General features: G+C 39.8%; 1 protein-coding gene across 11 annotated transcripts in view; it reads left to right on the top strand.

The window, feature by feature from the left end:
- DOCK10 (dedicator of cytokinesis 10) overlaps positions 1-19,220 on the top strand; it is a 304,984-nt gene that overhangs the window by 266,694 nt on the left and 19,070 nt on the right. For 10 of the 11 annotated variants that reach the window (XM_061386579.1, XM_061386560.1, XM_061386552.1 and 7 more), the window contains 11 exons: positions 773-897; positions 2,547-2,659; positions 5,903-6,040; positions 7,078-7,260; positions 8,018-8,128; positions 9,489-9,704; positions 11,219-11,276; positions 11,603-11,701; positions 15,817-15,923; positions 17,660-17,782; positions 17,904-18,017. In XM_061386579.1, coding sequence (XP_061242563.1) covers positions 773-897; positions 2,547-2,659; positions 5,903-6,040; positions 7,078-7,260; positions 8,018-8,128; positions 9,489-9,704; positions 11,219-11,276; positions 11,603-11,701; positions 15,817-15,923; positions 17,660-17,782; positions 17,904-18,017 — 1,387 coding nt within the window. The remainder of the gene's footprint in view (positions 1-772; positions 898-2,546; positions 2,660-5,902; positions 6,041-7,077; positions 7,261-8,017; positions 8,129-9,488; positions 9,705-11,218; positions 11,277-11,602; positions 11,702-15,816; positions 15,924-17,659; positions 17,783-17,903; positions 18,018-19,220) is intronic. The other variant, XM_061386598.1, reaches the window with a different exon arrangement.

Genomic DNA, 19,220 nt, shown 5'->3' with positions numbered 1-19,220 from the left:
CCATGGCTTTTCCCAGCAGTTACAGACAGAAGGAGACAAGTAATTCAGTCCCAAAGTTTAAGCCATATAGCCCCAAACCCATTATTCCCTATAGCTGCAGAAATGACCCAGACTCTCTTGGCTACTGAAAACCAAAGTCAGATTTCCTGGGCCCCGATCCACTCAGAGCACTTGATTTAGCCAGAACCAAATAAGCCTTGAGAAGTAAGACAAAGAGAAAACCATTGCTTCTTTTTGAGACTTCACTCTTCAGTATCTCTTCCTCCAAATACTAAGAAGTAAGAGTCAAAGAGTTGTTTCAGACCAAATTTTACTTTTTTATATTTTACCCCCTAAAAATAATTGATACCAATTGAGTTATGTAGTATTGTACTTTATAAATGTTTATCACTATGCCTTTCTAAGCAACCAATAGCCAGCATAACATCTATGGAATCCCATGATTTCATTAAATAATAGTGAATATGATTGTGCAGAATTTAATTCCGTATCTATTATTTTGGCAGATGAATTCTTTACTACTAGCGCCACCTGGGAAACTCATTATCCTTTAGTATCTATTATCATTCTGAACCTTTTTTTGGCTTAAATAAAATTTCTCCAAAAGTACTTTTAAATTTCTGTCATCGTGTCACCCCATAATTAATGGTTTTTCATAAAAAGTCTCATTTTTCACAAAAAATGTTAATATGACACAATCAAGAGAATTTGAAAAAAACATTTGGTTTTCATATCCCTATGACTTTAACCATTTTTCTTATTTCATTTCCAGGATGCACACCACTTCCAATCATGAAGGACAGAAGCAGCACAGATCACAAACTTTACCAATAATTCGAGGCAAAAATGCACTTTCTAACCCCAAACTCCTCCAGATGTTAGACAATACCATGACCAGTAAGTAAACCAGAAACAATAGCAACAAGATGGTTATCGTTTTTCTCTAGACATGTGCAGGAAATAAATTCATTCTGTTTCAGAATGTAGGGAATGTTGCTGTGCCCCTCAGACCACTGGTTTTCAGGCTTACTGTAGCCCTGAGAATGTTCCTGAGGAGAGAATCAGCTGCTACTGCTGCTGCTAAGTCGCTTCAGTCGTGTCCGACTCTGTGCAACCCCATAGACGGCAGCCCAACAGGCTCGCCCGTCCCTGGGATTCTCCAGGCAAGAACACTGGAGTGGGTTGCCATTTCCTTCTCCAATCAGCAGGGAGTAGTTTAAAAACATAGTGTTGTGGGACTTCCCTATTGTTCCAGTGGTAAGGACTCTGTGCTCCCACTGCACGGGGCATGGGTTGGATCCCTCACTGGGGAACCAAGGGACTCTGGCATCGTGAGAGTTATGGTGGCCTCTCTCAACCTGATTATTATCCCTCTGGGAAAAGGAAAAAGTTGCCTGTGTCCTAGAAGCAGCAGGCGTGCCATCTTGAATCCAGTGCTGCACACATTCTAGGTGTGAATGAGGTAAAAAACGAGATCCAGTCCTTTCATATCATGTAAGTGTGCTTGATTATGGACACATGACCAAAGTTAGCTATTTGACAGTATTTGCCTTAACCTGTAAATACATTTAGTACCTTTCTGAAGAGGTCATTCGTGCAGATCATCCACTCAAACTCTACATTTGATCTATTAACCTGGAGCATAAAACTTGACCCAGACTAATTATGGAGGAAATATGACTATACTGACAGCTGAACCAATGGAAAAGAAGTGGGAAATAAAGATCAGACTACTCTGATTCTTTAGAAACTCCATACCTGACCAATGAAAAGGGCACACACAGTGTCTTCATTGGTTCAAGCTACTAAAACAAGATGCATCAGACTGCGTAGCTTAAATAAAAAATATTTACTTCTCCTAGTTCTAGAGGGTAGGAGATCCAAGATCAAGGTGCTAGCAGATTTGATGTCTGGTAGAAACCTGCCTTGCAAATGGCTACCTTCTTGCTGTGTCCTTACATGGTAGAGATAGAGATGATCCCTCTGGTATCTCTTTTTAAAAGGGCATTAATCCCAATCATGAGGGCTCCATTCTCATAACCTAATTACTTTTCAAAGACTCCACCTTCACATACCATCACATTGTGGATTAGGGCTTTGATCTATTTGCTTTTTCATACTGTTCTGACTCAAGGGACATGAGTGAGAGCACACTCCGGGAGATAGTGAAGGGTGGGGAAGTCTGATGTGCCACAGTCCACGGGGTTGCCAAGAGTCAGACATGACTTAATGACTCAACAGCAACAACAATATGAATTTTGGGGGAAACACACATATTCAGTCTATAGCATCCACTAAAAACTCTGTCTAGTATTCTTGCTTCAGCTGATAAAGAAATTGAATAAATGTAAGCATTTTGATTTACTAAATTACTCATCAAAACACCAGTGAAGATTGTGTGTCTATACATAGGTTGTATATTGTATCCACATTGTCCATATTGTATATATGTTGTATATGACTATGTTGCAATAGAATAAAGTTTTTAATAGGGTACAAAGACTTGTCTCAGACCTTTATGCTGTTTTCTACTTTGGACTTTGTAGGCAACTCTAATGAAATAGACATTGTGCACCACGTGGACACAGAGGCCAACATTGCTACAGAGGTTTGCCTGACTATTCTAGACCTGCTGGCCCTCTTCACTCAGGTCCACCAGGTGAGTGTGACCACAGCATCTTCTGCAACATGACAAAACTAAAGATGGAAAAGTCATGTGAAGTCAAGAACATGTTTTTAAGACATTTAATGAAACCCATTAACCTTCCATAAATCAACCTGTGAGTGGAAAGCATCTTAAAGATGAGATTCAGAATTCATCAGTTCAGTTCAGTCACTCAGTGGTGTCTGACTCTTTGTGACCCCATGAACCGCAGCACACCATGCCTCCCTGTCTGTCACCAACTCCCAGAGTCCACCCAAACCCATGTCCATTTAGTCGGTGATGCCATCCAACCATCTCATCCTCTGTCATCCCCTTCTCCTCCTGCCTTCAATCTTTCCCAGCATCAGGGTCTTTTCCAATGAGTCAGCTCTTCGCATCAGGTGGCCAAAGTAGTGGAGTTTAAACTTCAACATCAATCCTTCCCATGAACACCCAGGACTGATCTCCTTTAGGATGGACTGGCTGGATCTCCTTGCAGTCCAAGGGACTCTCAAGAGTCTTCTCCAACACCGCAGTTCAGAAGCATCAATTCTTCAGTGCTCAACTTTCTTTATAGTCCAACTCTCACATCCATACATGACTACTGGAAAAACCATAGCCTTGACTAGATGGACCTTTGTTGACAAAGTAATGTCTCTGTTTTTTAATATGCTGTCTAGGTTGGTGGTAACTTTCCTTCCAAGGAGTAAGCGTCTTTTAATTTCATGGCTGCAATCACCATCTGCAGTGATTTTGGAGCCCCCAAAATGAAGTCAGCCACTGTTTCCACTGTTTCCCCATTTGCCATGAAGTGATGGGACCAGATCCCATGATCTTAGTTTTCTGAATGTTGAGTTTTAAGCCAACTTTTTCACTCTCCTCTTTCTCTTTCATCAAGAGGCTCTTTAGCTTTTTTTCACTTTCTGCCATAAGGGTGGTGTCATCTGCATATCTGAGGTTATTGATATTTCTCCTGGCAATCTTGATTCCAGGTTGTGCTTCCTCCAGCCCAGTGTTTCTCATGATGTACTCTGCATATAAGTTAAATATATTTTCCTGTTTGGAACCAGTCTGTTGTTCCATGTCCAGTTCTAACTGTTGCTTCCTGACCCGTGTACAGGTTTCTCAAGTGGCAAGTCAGGTGGTCTGGTATTCCCATCTCTTGAAGAATTTTCCACAATTTGTTGTGACCCACACAGTCAAAGGCTTTGGCATAGTCAATAAAGCAGAAATAGATGTTTTTCTGGAACTCTCTTGCTTTTTTGATGATCCAATAGATGTTGGCAATTTGATCTCTGGTTCCTCTGCCTTTTCTAAAACCAGCTTGAACATCTGGAAGTTCACGGTTCACGTATTGCTGAAGCCTGGCTTGGAGAATTTTAAGTATCACTTAACTAGTGTGTGAGATGAGTGCTATTGTGCGATAGTTTGAGCATTCTTTGACATTGCCTTTCTTTGGGATTGGAATGAAAAGTGACCTTTTCCAGTCCTGTGGCCACTGCTGAGTTTTCCAAATTTGCTGACATATTGAGTGCAGCACTTTCATAGCATCATCTTTCAGGATTTGAAATAGCTCAACTGGAATTCCAATGTCTCCACTAGTTTGTTCATAGTGATGCTTCAGAATTCATCAGAAGTTGGCAAATACATAGCTGATATACACACAGACATTTCATTATTTTCCAATAATAGACACTTCTTTCTTCCTTGTTTCTCCTGTTTTATGTCAGGCAAGCTGGGCTGAGTGAGATGTGACCCTACGTTTTCAGTATCAGAGGGAGAGACCAATGATTCAACTAGATACAACAGATAAACAGACTTAACAGCTAGAGAAAACCAAGTGATAACGTTGAGCATCTTTTTGAGTGCTTACTTACCATCTGTAGATCTTTGGTGAAATGATACCACTACCAGCTCTTAGAATGGCTACAGTTAAAAAGTTTTGGCAAGAATATGGAGAAACTGGAAGTCTCATTCACTGGTGGTGGAAATGCAAAATGGTACAAACACCTTGAAAAACAATATGCTGAAATAAAAAATTAAACAGAATCTATCATGTGACCAGCCATTCCAATTCTAAGGATTTACCCAGGAAAAATAAGTGTTTGCTCACACAAATCTTTATACATGAATATTCATAGAAGCTTTATTTTTAATAATGAAACACTGGAAACAACCCAAATGTACTTCAGCAGGTGAATGGATTTTCTAAAACAGTGATATAGCCATACAGTAGGATACTGCTCAGTTATGCTCAGTAAAAGAAGCCAAACAGAGCATGTTTTATATAATTCCTTTTAAATACAATTTTATAAAATATGAACTATAGAATTTGTATGTCAGTTACACCTCAATGAAGTTATTAAAAACTTCAGCTCAACCTGATGAACTTTTGAATGTTAAGGGTTTAATTAGAAAAAGTTGAACTGGTAGAATAAAGACTACACGAAACAGAATGATTGTACCAAGAAAGTCCTACGTTCAAGTAAAAAGTCAGCATGATGGTAGAAATATCAAAATCCATGTTTTAATCCTTTATTGCTCAGTGGAAGTGTCAGTCAAATCCCATACATCTTACAGACTCTTCTATCAGTGCCTTCGAGGACCCGCCTGTCTATGACCTCTTCATCTTCTACCTCTCTCCTGACTGCACCCTGACTCACCATGCTTAGGCTACACAGCAAATTTTTTCTCCACCTTGAACTCACAAGCTCCTTTTCAGCTCAAGTCCCTGGTACCAACTTTTGTTTCTTACTTGGAGAGTCCTCCCAGATCTGGCCAGGGCTGACTTTTTCAGCTCACCTGTCAATTCAACCATTAGTGGAGTCTTAACCATCCTACATAAAGTAATCCTACCGCCCCCCCAACCCAAAGCATTTACTTTCCTTCCTATTATCCTTCTACTCTGTTTTTTTATTTGGTAACTTTTTTCAGTCACTGCTGTATATATGTTTCATTGGGAACAAGAATAAGACCTTCTTATTTTGCAGTTCATTTCCAGCATCCAAAATCATGCCTATCACATAGCAGATTGCTGTTGTTGAGTTGCTAAGTTATATCCAACTCTTTATGACCCCGTGAACTACAGCATACCAAGCCTCCCTGTACCTTACTATCTCCCGAAGTTTGCCCAAGTTCATGTCCATTGAGTTGGTGATCCTATCTAACCATCTCATTGCCGGCCCAAAGAAAATATTTTTTGAAAGAATACAGGAGTCCTTCCACTCATCCTAAATAAGTGCTGTGTTGAATTTCCAGAGACAACTCCAACAATCTGAATGTCAGAATTCAATGATGAAAAGGGTCTTTGACACCTACATGCTCTTTTTCCAAGTCAACCAATCAGCTACCGCACTGAAGCACGTGTTTGCCTCGTTGAGGCTGTTTGTGTGCAAGGTAAGAGTCCAGGTTCCTTGGAGAGCTCAGTGAAGTGTTGATTACTGACACTGAAAGTGTTAGTCACTCAGCGTGTCCGACTCTTTGTGACCCCATGGACTGTAGCCGGCCAGGCTCCTCTGTCCATGAAATTCTTCAGGCAAGAATAGTGTAGTGGGTTGCCAAGCCCTTCTCTGAGGGATCCTCCCGACCCAGGGATTGAACCCAGGTCTTCTGCATTGCATGCAGATTCACCACCATCTGAGCCACCAGGGACGCCCATTACTGACAATAAACAAGCACTAATCCTTACGTCTCTCAGTAGGGTGGAAAGAAGGGTGGTTTGATTCTATGTTGATTTATTTGGTTTTATTAGACTTTGATTCATGGTCTCAGAATAAGTTCACAGCCTTGATGGCTTATCTGCTGGATATAAAAAGGGAATAAAATTGGCATTTGGCTTCCAATTCTTTGGGTTCTCAGTGTTTGTGGCAGAGAGTTAGGTAAAATATACACCATCAACTGTGATTTTAAATCGTTCCACTTCAAAAGAGTCCCCTTTGAGGACCTGTGGCTTTACAATGTTGAGTGAATAGAAACTATCTCAAAGCTCTCATTCTGTTTCTTTGAGTAATCATCCATTATTGATGCAAAGGATACTTACAACATGTTATTTAGTCACTCAGTCATGTCCGACTCTTTTGTGACCCCATGGACTGTACCCTGCCAGGCTTCTTGGCCATGGGATTTCCCAGGCAAGAATTCCCAGGAAGTGGGTTGCCATTTCCTCCTCCAGGGAATCTTTCTGACCCAGAGATCAAACCTGCATCTTCTGCATTGGCAGGTGGATTCTTTACCACTGGGCTACCATGAAAGCCCCAATACTAGCATCGACTTAGGTAAATAAAATCATATCTTCTTCCACCTACAAATGGTAGAAAAAGTCTAGGTTTAAAAAAAAAAAAAAAGGATTTTGTTCTAAGGAATTTTCAAATATGAGAATGAACAGAGCGAAATGAAGGAATCTGCTCATTTCACCAGCACTTCTGTCTCCATAGTTTCCTTCAGCGTTTTTCCAAGGGCCTGCTGACCTGTGTGGATCATTCTGCTATGAAGTCCTAAAATGCTGTAACCACAGGTCACGGTCAACTCAGATGGAAGCATCAGCACTTCTATACTTCTTTATGAGGAAGAATTTTGAATTTAACAAGCAGAAGTCAATTGTACGGTCGCACTTACAAGTAAGTGCTGCCAGTTTTCATTAATGTTGTTAAAACCACTCATCTGTTTCAGCATTGATACAAGCTTCCTGTTTCCAGGGCAACCAGATCCCCATTCCTTCATCAGATTCCTCTTTAAGGATGCTCATCACACTCAGTTCTGATTCACAGAAAGAGGGCAGCTGGACAGAAATTAGCAAAGTCCATAATTCCACTTGTACTTTTCCTTTTTTCTGCCAGGGAATAAATAGAATCATACGGAACAGAGGTCCCCAACCCCAGTTTGGTCGATGGCCTGTTAGGAACTGGGCCACAAAGCAGGAATTGAGGGGAAAGCAAGCAAGTGAAGCTACATCTGTATTTACAATCACTCCCTATCGCTCCCCTTACTACCTGAGCTCACACTCAGGGCTCTCACTGATTCTGCATTATGGTGAGCTATATAGTTACTTCATTATGTATTACAATGTAGTAATAATAGAAATAAAGTGCACAGTAGATGTAGTTACTTGGATCATCCCGAAACCATCCCCCCTGCCCCTGTCTTCCACAAAACTGGTCCCTGGGGCCGAAAAGGTTGCAGACCACTGATAATAGAATATACAACTTGAGAAACCATGACTATTTCTAGGATGCCAAATTCCACCAGATTCTGAGCACATTCGTTGGGCCTACAGGGATATATTCATGATACATCCACCCAAGTCAATGGTTTTCTTTACACCTACTATTTTGGAGTTACTTACTTTTGAGGCTCCATTTTTGTTTTCTCTTTCAGCTCATCAAGGCCGTAAGCCAGTTAATAGCTGATGCTGGGATTGGAGGCTCTCGTTTTCAGCATTCCCTTGCTATTACCAATAATTTTGCTAATGGAGACAAGCAAATGAAAGTAAGAAATGCATTGTGGACTTTTTTTAAGGAATTGGGAATAAACTAAGCTGTTGGATTCTTTTTATGAGATGTCAAAATCACAAAAAAACACAAATTCTGCATTTTATTTATTGACACTTTGAGTCCTGACATTGAATTTGCTTCTACTTTGAGCATGTAATCTGTTAAGTGATATTACCAAGGTATGGGGCTGAATGATATGGGACAATAAAACTAACCACATATATCAAATATATATATATATATATATATATATATATATATATATATAAAGCACAGTGATTCTCTCATGATCCTACTCTTGGTAAAATTCATTTTACCTTTCTTTTAGAACTTTGTGGGGACATCTCCTTCAATCATTATACTGAAAAGTCCTGGGGTAGAGCCTGGCGACAGGCATGAGTGAACCCAGGGATTAAAATAATGTTTTCAGATCTCTTTCCCCTACTGCCTCTACTTTTTTGCCTCTCTGTCTCTCAGTTCAATTTTCTTCGTTTACTTCATTTACAGGTAGGCTGTCCCCATGAGCTTACTCTCTCAGAAATTCTGAGAACACTGGTAGTAATCTGTGAGTGGGAAATTAAAGTTCCTAGACTGAGTCTCTTTGATCCAACCTTGTATCATATGCCCAATCCCTAAACCAATCACTGTGACCTGGGGTATCAAAGAATATGATTGATTATCCAGGCCAGTATCATGCCCAGCCCTGGGAAGGAAGTGGTGTTATTGTTCAGTCAGTAAGTTGTGTCTGACCCTTTGCAACCCCATGGACTGCAGCACACCTCTGTCCTTCACTATCTCCCAGAGTTTGCTCAAATTCGTGTCCATTGGGTCAGTGATGCTATCTAACCATCTCATCCTCTGCTATCCTCTTCTGCTTTTGCCTTCAGTCTTGCCCAGCATCAGGGTCTTTTCCAGTGAGTCGGCACTTCTCATCAGGTGGCTGAAGTATTGGAGCTTTAGCTTCAGCATCAGTCCTTCCAATGAATATTCAGGGTTGATTTCCTTTAGGATTGACTGGTTTGATCTCCTTGCAGTCCAAGGGAAGGAAGTAGACACATGCAAATCACACAAACCAGAGCCAGAGAGGATGCTAGATGATGTCAAAGGACAGTTAGGATGCTGTCACTAGAAGAATATAGGCTAGAAGACAAAGTGGACTCTACTATGACTCATCTTCAAATGTGCACAACCGCAATCACAATACATAGAATTTATCCACAGAGAATATACATATTTGTGAACAGTGTATAAAATGCACTGACCATGATGCCATGCCATAGCTAAAAGCATAACTTGAAGTGAGTTAACTTGTGAAATCTAAACAGATAATGACCCAGGCTCTCTGTTTTCCAAAGAACAGCAATTTCCCAGCAGAGGTGAAAGACCTGACTAAACGAATAAGGACTGTTTTGATGGCCACGGCTCAGATGAAGGAGCATGAGAAGGATCCAGAGATGCTGGTGGATCTCCAGTACAGCCTGGCAAACTCCTACGCCAGCACCCCTGAGCTGCGGAGGACCTGGCTAGAAAGCATGGCCAAAATTCATGCCAGAAACGGAGACTTATCTGAGGTGATCAGCAAAGACTCGGTCCTTCTTTGTCAGCATAGTCCTCTTAATCAGGACCATTGGATTGTCATTTACATCAGGAATATAAAAAGTTACCGTATTGCCCAACTAATGTCAATATGACCTGATTTTATTGGGTTGACCAAAGCGTTCATTCAGGTTTCTCTCTAAGAGTAGATGGAAGACCCAAATGAACTTTTTGGCCAACCCAACATGTCATGTGCAATACATTTGCATGTAAGATTCAAGGATACCTGACTCCACGTAAATGATATCAAATAAAAGCCAGAGTCTAGGGGGACCACCTGCAGTTGTAGGATGTGCAGTGGAGACCAAATGCTAAAGCCTGAGGCTAGGGAGGATGATTGTAAGGGTATCTGGAAATTAAAAGTTATGTAAGTTACTGTTGTGTGTGTTAAAACTTCTTCCCTGGAATTAGAGTGAAATGGGGAAACATACCATCATGGTGAGTAAAGGCAGTTTCAAGTAATATGTCCTCATGCGCAACTCATCGAATTAGCAATAGGTTCACAGTTCTAAGGGCCGTGTTGATGACAGGCCACTGTGTGACAGTTATAAATCAATAGCTAACCTTCCTATGTCTGTTTAAACACTGGTGGATTTATGGGCAACAACTCACAGCACCCATGTGGAGCAGTTCCAGACACTCAGTGGGAAAGTTCTGCTTTGTTCCCAAAATTTTGCCCGCTTTGGGAAGAGATGAGTTTGTCCAAGAAACCTGTAATTCTTCTAAATGCAGGTGAAGGGCTCTGGGATGGACGTAGATCTGAGCAGAGGCCTCACTGGATAGCAGTTCGGTGAGGACACAGAAGAGCGACTCCAGTTCCCTTGGATCACCCTGAATGTGGAGAAGTTCTCCACAAAACTTCGAAAGGAAATGCTGAAGTCATTTGGATTCTTCACCCGCTCAGCATCTAGTGTGTGTTGAGCAATGTTCTAGGGCTTTGCAATAGATTTTAAAGGGCAATAAAATGTCACTGAAATAATCTGGTTAAAGAATGCATACGCGATACATTAGGTCACACTATTTCATCAACTGCTGCCTCTTGAGGCTACCATTTAAAGATGACCGAAATTCTAAGGGGGTCTAGGGCTGGAGGTTAAAAAAAAAAAAGTAAGAAGACAGCTAATTTTCACTTCCAGTTTATATCCAGATGCTGTTTAGAGAAAGAGGAGAAACATAGATATTAATGCAGGAAGATAATTCTGTAGAAAAATTCTTCAAGTCAGCTCATTCACCCACCTGGAAACTAAATCAAGAAAAGCAAACCAAAAAAAAAAAACCCAAATATGCTTTTTATTCTTGAGGGTGTACTTTTTGGAAATCTAATTGATTGTTACTTTTGGTTCTACCATGAAAAGGATTTCTCTGCATATTCTGATTTGGAATACAGACCTTCCTTGGAGGATTAATCTGAATTAGACTGATAGTAAAATCTTTAGTATGAGATAGATGGTAAAATCTTCCTCTCACACTATTTGCTTTTCTCTTACAGGCTGCCATGTGTTATATCCATATAGCTGCCCTCATTGCAGAATACCTGAAAAGAAGGGGTAAGACAACCATGTGTGGGGAGAAATCAACATGTCAAAACCTGATAGATAAACTAATACATACAATGTATTTATTAGCTTTAAATTGATTAATCTCAATGTTTTAGCAGTGTTAGTTTTCACAGATATTTCTAATGACGCTGTACTTTTGAGTTTTACCTTTCTCTTCATGTCATCATCGTGTTTATTTTATGCACAACCCGGCTAACTGGTCCACTTCTTAGTTCCAAATGAGAAGGCTTCACTGGTTAACTATTCATAGTTTCATAAGCTTGAATTAACATAAACTTGTAACACTGTCCTAACTTCATCTTGCACTGCCATAGGTTACTGGAAAATGGAAAAGATTTGCGTACCATCCCTGCTCCTGGAGGATGTCCACCCTTGTGATAGCAATCCATTACTAACAACTCCCAGTGGAGGAAGTGAGTGATTTAACTGGGCTCCTTTACCCCCAGGGCATGGTGCAGAGGAAACCAAGTCCTGATTCAGTTTCACGCCAATGAAACTTTTAAATGTATTCCCAAAAGCAAAAACTGTCTCAGACCTACATAACTTACTCTGTCGAAACCCAAAGTTCTTACCATTCAGAAATTCCATCATCAAACTTTATGAAGTTTAGGGACCTCAAGAGTTCTCAGCAAACAGAAGTGCATCTTATATAATATTATGGCCATGTTTTGTTATCAATTTGCATGCTAGACTGTCTTTGGGATTCTATTCTGAAATGGATGAATTGTTTAAAATTGCAAGGGAAATCCATTTTATTGTTGAAATGTCATAAAACTGTTTATTCAAAATAAGGAGTGCAGAAAAGTGACATATAAATATAGTATACAGGACGGTGGGCTTCCCAGGTGACTCTGTGGTAAAGAATCCGCCTGCCAATGCAGGAGACGCAGGTTTGAATCTTGAGTTGGAAAGATCCCCTGAAGTAGGAAGTGGCAACCCACTCCAGTATTCTTGCCTGGAAAATTCAATGGACAGAAGAACCTAGCAAGCTACAGTCACATGGGTCCACAGAGTCGGACACGACTGAGCAACTGAGCATGTACACGCACATACCAAGACTGTGCCTATAATCTACATGTTTCAGTTTCTTTAAGTATACATTGATTCTGACAATTTATAACGTATAGTAATTTACAGTATAATCTTCCTTTAATTAAAAATATTCCATCTTTAACATCTGATAAACATTTTGTAATGATAACCAAAGAATTATTCTTTGTAAAAAAAACAACAATGTATCCTTGTAAAATTCTGTTCAAACCCAGTTTATGAACTTCAGTCTATCTCATAATACTCTCTTAACTTTCAAAATGAAATGGAAAACTCAGTGTATGAACAAGAGAAACAAATATTTGAATGTTTAGATTAAAATATCTAAACAAAAGGGAAATGGACTTTGGTTGTATCATTCTGGAAACATAATTCTTTTGGTCCCTTATTCTTTTAAATACGTATATATCTCCCAAAGAGTTTCAGTGGATTTTGCAAATAAGATATTTGAACCAAATGACCAAAGTGAATTCTGAGACAGTATGCTCATTCGTTTGAGGGCCTTGAAGAAGACACCAGACTTGGCCTCATGACTCATGTCCACAATAAAATTCAAGGGTCTCCTTGCTCAGTTTCATGCTTCCTATTTATACAGGCAAGTCATCAAAACCATTCTTGTTTTATTTAACATGCCCTTCGTCCTCATCTGTTTTTTTCATAATCAGATACCATACAGTTCCATAAAAGTTATTTTGAGAAACCTGATAAAACTAGGTGTCAGTTTGAGAAGTTGTGGGAACTTGCAGCCCAAAATGTTGTCTAAATCTTGAATATTCAAAAAAAGATCTAAATACGTTTAGACCAATAATGATATTGGAATAATATATCCATTGAGAAAAATATATATACCTATTGACTTTTGGACAATGAGAAGGTTGGGACACCCAACCCCTGGGGATAACTTTACAGTTGGCCCTGCATATCCACATCCACTGATTTGACCAACCACAGACAGTGCAGTGCTGCAATATGTACTTACTAAAAAACATCTGCATTTAAGCAGACCCATACAGTTCAAATCTGGGTTGTTTAAGGGTCCACTGTATGTGTTTTATAAACTTTAAATATTGAAGGTGATTATTTATGATGCATTAGCATATATTTCGGAGAAGGCAATGGCACCCCACTCCAGTACTCTTGTCTGGAAAATCCCATGGACGGAGAAGCCTGGTAGGCTGCAGTCCATGGGGTCGCTAGAGTCAGACACGACTGAGCGACTTCACTTTCACTTTTCACTTTCATGCATTGGAGAAGGAAATGGCAACCCACTCCAGTGTTCTTGCCTGGAGAATCCCAGGGATGGCGGAGCCTGGTGGGCTGCCATCTATGGGGTCACACAGAGTCGGACACGACTAAAGCGACTTAGCAGCAGCAGCAGCAGCAGTGTGTGTGTGTATGTGTGTGTGTGTGGAGAAGGCAATGGCACCCCACTCCAGTACTCTTGCCTGGAAAATCCCATGGACTTAGGAGCCTGGTGGGCTGCAGTCCATGGGGTCGCTAGAGTCAGACACGACTGAGCGACTTCACTTTCACTTTTCACTTTCATGCATTGGAGAAGGAAATGGCAACCCTCTCCAGTGTTCTTACCTGGAGAATCCCAGGGACGGGGAAGCCTGGTGGACTGCTGTCTATGGGGTCACACAGAGTCAGACATGACTGAAACAACTTAGCAGCAGCATATATTTGTATTCATTGCCATACATCTGAAGCTCATTGGCATGTATTTGAAGTCTTCAATGTGTTTCTATATTGTGATGTTTCTAAATCAGAGAAGTAAACTGTCCCTTCACTACAGTGTACACATGATAAGAAGACAGTTGGCCCTCTTCATTCGGGAATTCCAGATCTGCAGATTCAACCAACCACTCCATCAGTGAGAATCCACAGATACAGAGGGCTCATCCTACTATGTCGTTTAAAATAAAGGACTTGAGCATTGTGAAAAGGAAGTGTTAGTCCCTCAATCATGTCTGAATCTTTACTAGGCTCCTCTGTCCATGGAATTCTCCAGGCAAGAATACTGCAGTGGGTAGCCATTCCCTTCTCCAGGGCATCTTCCTGACCCAGGGATCAAACCCAGGTCTCCTGCATTGCAGGCAGATTCGTTACCGTTTGAGCCATCTGGGAAGCCCAACATTTGTTTGGTGGAGTTGGGTCTTAGTTGTGGTATGTGCGATCTTTAGTTGCGGCATGCAAACTTTTAGTTGTGGCATGTGGGTCCCCGACCAAGAATCGAACCAGGGCCCCTTGCATTGGGGATGCAGAGTCTTAACCACTGGACCACCACCATTTGTAGAGTTTAGTATCTGCTGGGGGTCCTGGAATCGATTCTCTGTGGATATTGAAGAACAACTATAGAGGTGAATTTAGGTGACTCCATAAAATACAGCTTCTTCGGTTGTACTAACAACCATCATCGTCCAGGAAGTACTGTGTCATGGCTTTTCCTGCTCTATTCAATCCTCCTATATTTTAATGTATTTAATTACCAAAGAAAAATGCTAATAAAACGTTGGAAAGTAGAATTTTTAAGACAAAGATTCAATTGCAATAATTATTATCATTATCATTTCTAGCATGTTTTGGGGTGATAATTTAGTCACATAGCCAATGACCTGATTATTAAAAATGTAAATATCCACAAAAGTATTAATTATAACTTAAAATGCACTTGCTCCAAGGTAGGCAACTGCAGTAAGTTCTGTGCTGTGGAAATATCTCAATTAATTGCCAATAAGGAGTCTGTGTGTTAGATGCTGTTATCCCTGCCTGTTTATAGGACCTAAAGAAGTTAGGCAGTCTGCCCCGGATCCCCCTGGTTAGCTTGTGATGGGGCCATGTTCAAGGGCTGGTCTGTCACTCCAGACTGTGCTCCTAACCTCTCATATTCCTTTAACGTTCTGATCTGACCCCTGTCTGGACACATTGCTCATTATCAACTATTTTCATATGCATCTGCAGAATTCCATCTTTCTTAGTCTTGGTGCCCGTGAAGCTAAGAAATCTTGAGAAGTTTTCTAAATAATGCAAAAGAGTGAAAGTTAGTGAGTACTGTGTATTGTCTTTAGAAGGCAGTGATGATAACTGGGTATTTTCTCAAATACTAATGCTTTGAATCCTTTCAACATCCTTGAGATTAGATATTAATGTCTCTGATTTAACAAACAAGGGATACAGACTCCAAAAAGCTAATTAAACCAGAACATTGAAGTACATCAATCCACAAGCCTGGGTTCTGTCCATAATCCCATAATAGCTCCTTAGAGAAAGCAGGTCAGCTGAGAACAATACAAAAATTATAAAAAAGGGAAAACTGGTTTCCTGGCAGAGTATTTATCAACAGTCATAATCTAACTATCTCATTGATGTGTGAGTATTATAACCACCACATGTAACATCATGTAACACAAAGACACTATCTAATCCAAGCAGGATTTGGCTCAAATAATAATGTTCCATTTTCCTCTGTCCTCTTAAGGCATGTTCTCTATGGGCTGGCCAGCTTTTCTGAGCATTACACCAAATATTAAAGAAGAAGGGGAAATGAAAGAAGATTCTGGCATGCAAGACACGCCATACAATGAGGTTAGATGAAAATTATCGAATATATTGTAATTAAGTAAGAAGATACATTGAATTGTAACATTAAACTAAGTAGGAAGGAGAAGATCTCATTCCAAAATCAAAGTTACCCTATAACATGACTTAGGCAAAATAAAATACAAGCTAAAATTAAGCTAGATTCATAGATATCAAATTCCACTGATAAAGTGAAAATTTAAACTAACTTTTAATTCTCTAAGATGGACCCAAATTTATGCAATCAGCTCTTCTACAAAATATAAAATATGATAAGGAATGCTGAAAATTTTTTGAGCTGGTCACTTTTTTTAGTGCACTGGAAAATTTATTAACAAAGAGACTTGAACAGAAAGTCTCACTAGTTTCTGCAGAAAACCTCCTGGTATGCAGACTACAGTTATTTTTCAAAAGAAGCTTTCTATCAGGAGTTACTTAGCAACAATTCAAGTGAATAAAATAGAGCTCCCCTCCTCAAGTAAATAAAATATTTCAAAAGCTAATTTTTATTCATAATATTACATAGGTTTAAAAAAGGATTCAGAAAACAAATCTTGGGGGACATGTTAAAGAAATCTTACATAAGGCTGTACATTAATTGAATGTACGTTGCAAACAGTAAATGTAACTACACATTTGCATTAACTATTTCAAACTGTTTAAAATCTTTTCTGAAAAGACACTGAAAACATTCCAGCAGTATTATCCACTTGCTTTAGAAAGTATATAATTTGGTTCAGTTGAACATTTATTAAGCTCTTAGTATATGTGAGACATTGAGACAAAGATAAATAAGGCAAATTTATTTGGGGAGACACAGATAATAAGGCATAATCCCAGTTCTTGAAGAGTTTAGAATCTTGTGAAAGATAAACATCCTTCAAGGTGGGGGCAACCACTCTAAGACCCAATAGCTAAATCTAGGCATCATCTACAGCTGCAGTTAAAAGGGAATACTTTTTAACGTGACAATAATTAGAATGTAGATGATGGAACATAAATAAAAGCTCTGCAGACTTTTGCACTGGGTCTTGACATTTGCTAGGATTTAAAAAGTGTCAGATGAGAAACTAAGTTTCTCAAAGGAGCAGCAGCAACATCACAGGCAAAAGTATGGAAATTATAAAGCATCCTAAGAATGGTGTGGTACCATCTAGTACAGCCAAAGTGCCAAGTCCATGCCAAGGTGCTGAAGGGGAGGGCCACTGAAAGGGAGGTTGGTACCTGATTCTGGAGCTCCTTCAATGTCATGCTAGAGAGTTTAGGCAGCAGTTCATAGGCACTGGAAAGGTTTGGGACAGTGGCAAGCTCATGATCAGGTTGATGTCTTTGGAAGAAAGATTACTAGAGAGCTACTCACAGGACCAGTACGACCAAACTGGAGAGGGAAAACAGTTTAGCTTGCAAACTATTTCATGGTGTCTGGGAGTGAGGAAACAGGAGTCTGATCTAAGCCTGTGACTGTGGGAATGGAAAAAAAAAAAAAAAACCTGACAGATCTGAATACTTTTCATAGATTTAAATTAGCAAGTTTGAGGGACTAATAATGTTATGGAAAGAGAAGAATCCTAGAAGACACCACTATACCTCCCGGGATGGATGTAACTGCCAGTCACAAAGATGAGGGATGCAGAAATCCCACTGTGAAAAAGATTGACAGTGCAATAGTTTTGGAAGCAAGTTTCAGGGATGGGACACAGTCTTCATTGTGTAAAATCGCATTTTCATTTGGGGAATTGCAGAATATCCTGGTGGAGCAGCTGTACATGTGTGTGGAGTTTCTTTGGAAGTCTGAGAGATATGAGCTCATCGCTGATGTCAACAAACCCATCATTGCAGTCTTTGAGAAGCAGAGAGACTTCAAAGTAGGTGTTCTAAACCCAGGAGTTAGTTCAAATATCCTTCATTACCCCAGAGAATTACTTACAATTTTCTATTTTTTATGTTGGCTTCATCTTCATGAAACCCTTTGTTTCATGTTTTCAGAAATTATCTGATCTTTACTATGATATTCATCGGTCATATCTGAAAGTTGCAGAAGTGGTGAATTCAGAGAAGCGACTCTTCGGTCGCTACTACCGTGTGGCATTTTATGGGCAGGTAAGTTTCCTACTAATATGAGCTTGAATGTTGAGTAGTTGATTGCTGTCTTTCATTCTTAACAAGACATCTAAGTATATGTGCCATAGGACTCAGGGGGTGGGGTGAGGGTAGGAATATGTTTGGGTATATTTGAGTGTTTCTCTAAGTGTGAGGGTCTATGTGTTTGGCCAGAAAAATGTACTAAATTGAAAAATAAATGAGCAGAGCCCTCCTTGGGTCCTAATACAGATCGAGTTAAAATAGTGATTTTGAATTTCTTGAAGAAGTCACTTCTTCTTCAGCACCCTCCTCCAATTCTCCCCAAAACATCTAAATACAGGTTTGCATCATATTTGAAAGTGAAATTTAATTGAATATTTTTAAGCAATGCAATCCATAGCATTCCAGTAAATAAAAGGTTCCTAAGGGCTCTACCATATTAAAGCCATGAACCTTTGACTTTAAAATCATTCATTTTCTTTTCTCCTACTTTCAAACCATCACTGCTTCTCCGCAGAAAGTAATCTACTTGTTTTGTTTCTTATACTAGAGGTCAATATCACTTCAAAGTGATTTTTCTCAGTTTACTGCATAAATAATGAACAAGATAGAAAATATTAGCTAGCCATAGCATTGGCCTAAAAGCAAAATGAACTTATGTTATATATTAATTATGAATGTCTCTGAGCCATGCTTTAAGTGGGATAAACCCAGGGACCATCCTGTTTCTTTCCTGGAGGGCTTATAACCTTAATGTATTTCAGCACTCACATTTCAGACTATTACTTTCATGGAGAATCATTCCATCCTTTTATTTTCACAGTTAGAATGACTCTCAGCCCCGCTGTCTTCCATTTTTTTCTCCCTTCATGTAAAGCACAGTTTCACATGGCTTCTTGTCCTCCTCAGACTCTTCTAAGGCTGCAGACAAAAGCATCAAATTCAGCATGGTCATTCTAGATCATTTACCACTGAAGTCTTTTGGAAGACATACATTGTCCTGTAATCACCAAAGGCGGTTTAAAAACTAACATCTAAATTAGTCAAGATAGCTGCTGTCTCCCTGGAAAGAAAAGTGTAGCCACTTACCATAAGCAAATTAATCCAACGTAGATTTCCCCCACTGCGCAGGAGCGTCAGGACTGTGTATACAGTCTACAGAAAGAAGCTAAGTGTACACATTTATGAATTCCCAGGAAAAGAATCTGAACTATCTGAAGT

This window comes from Bos javanicus, chromosome 2 (genome assembly GCF_032452875.1).
Source record: "Bos javanicus breed banteng chromosome 2, ARS-OSU_banteng_1.0, whole genome shotgun sequence".
Lineage (NCBI taxonomy): Eukaryota > Metazoa > Chordata > Mammalia > Artiodactyla > Bovidae > Bos > Bos javanicus.
The sequence above is the reverse complement of the archived record's forward strand: the minus strand, read 5'-3'. Positions and strand labels throughout refer to the sequence as shown.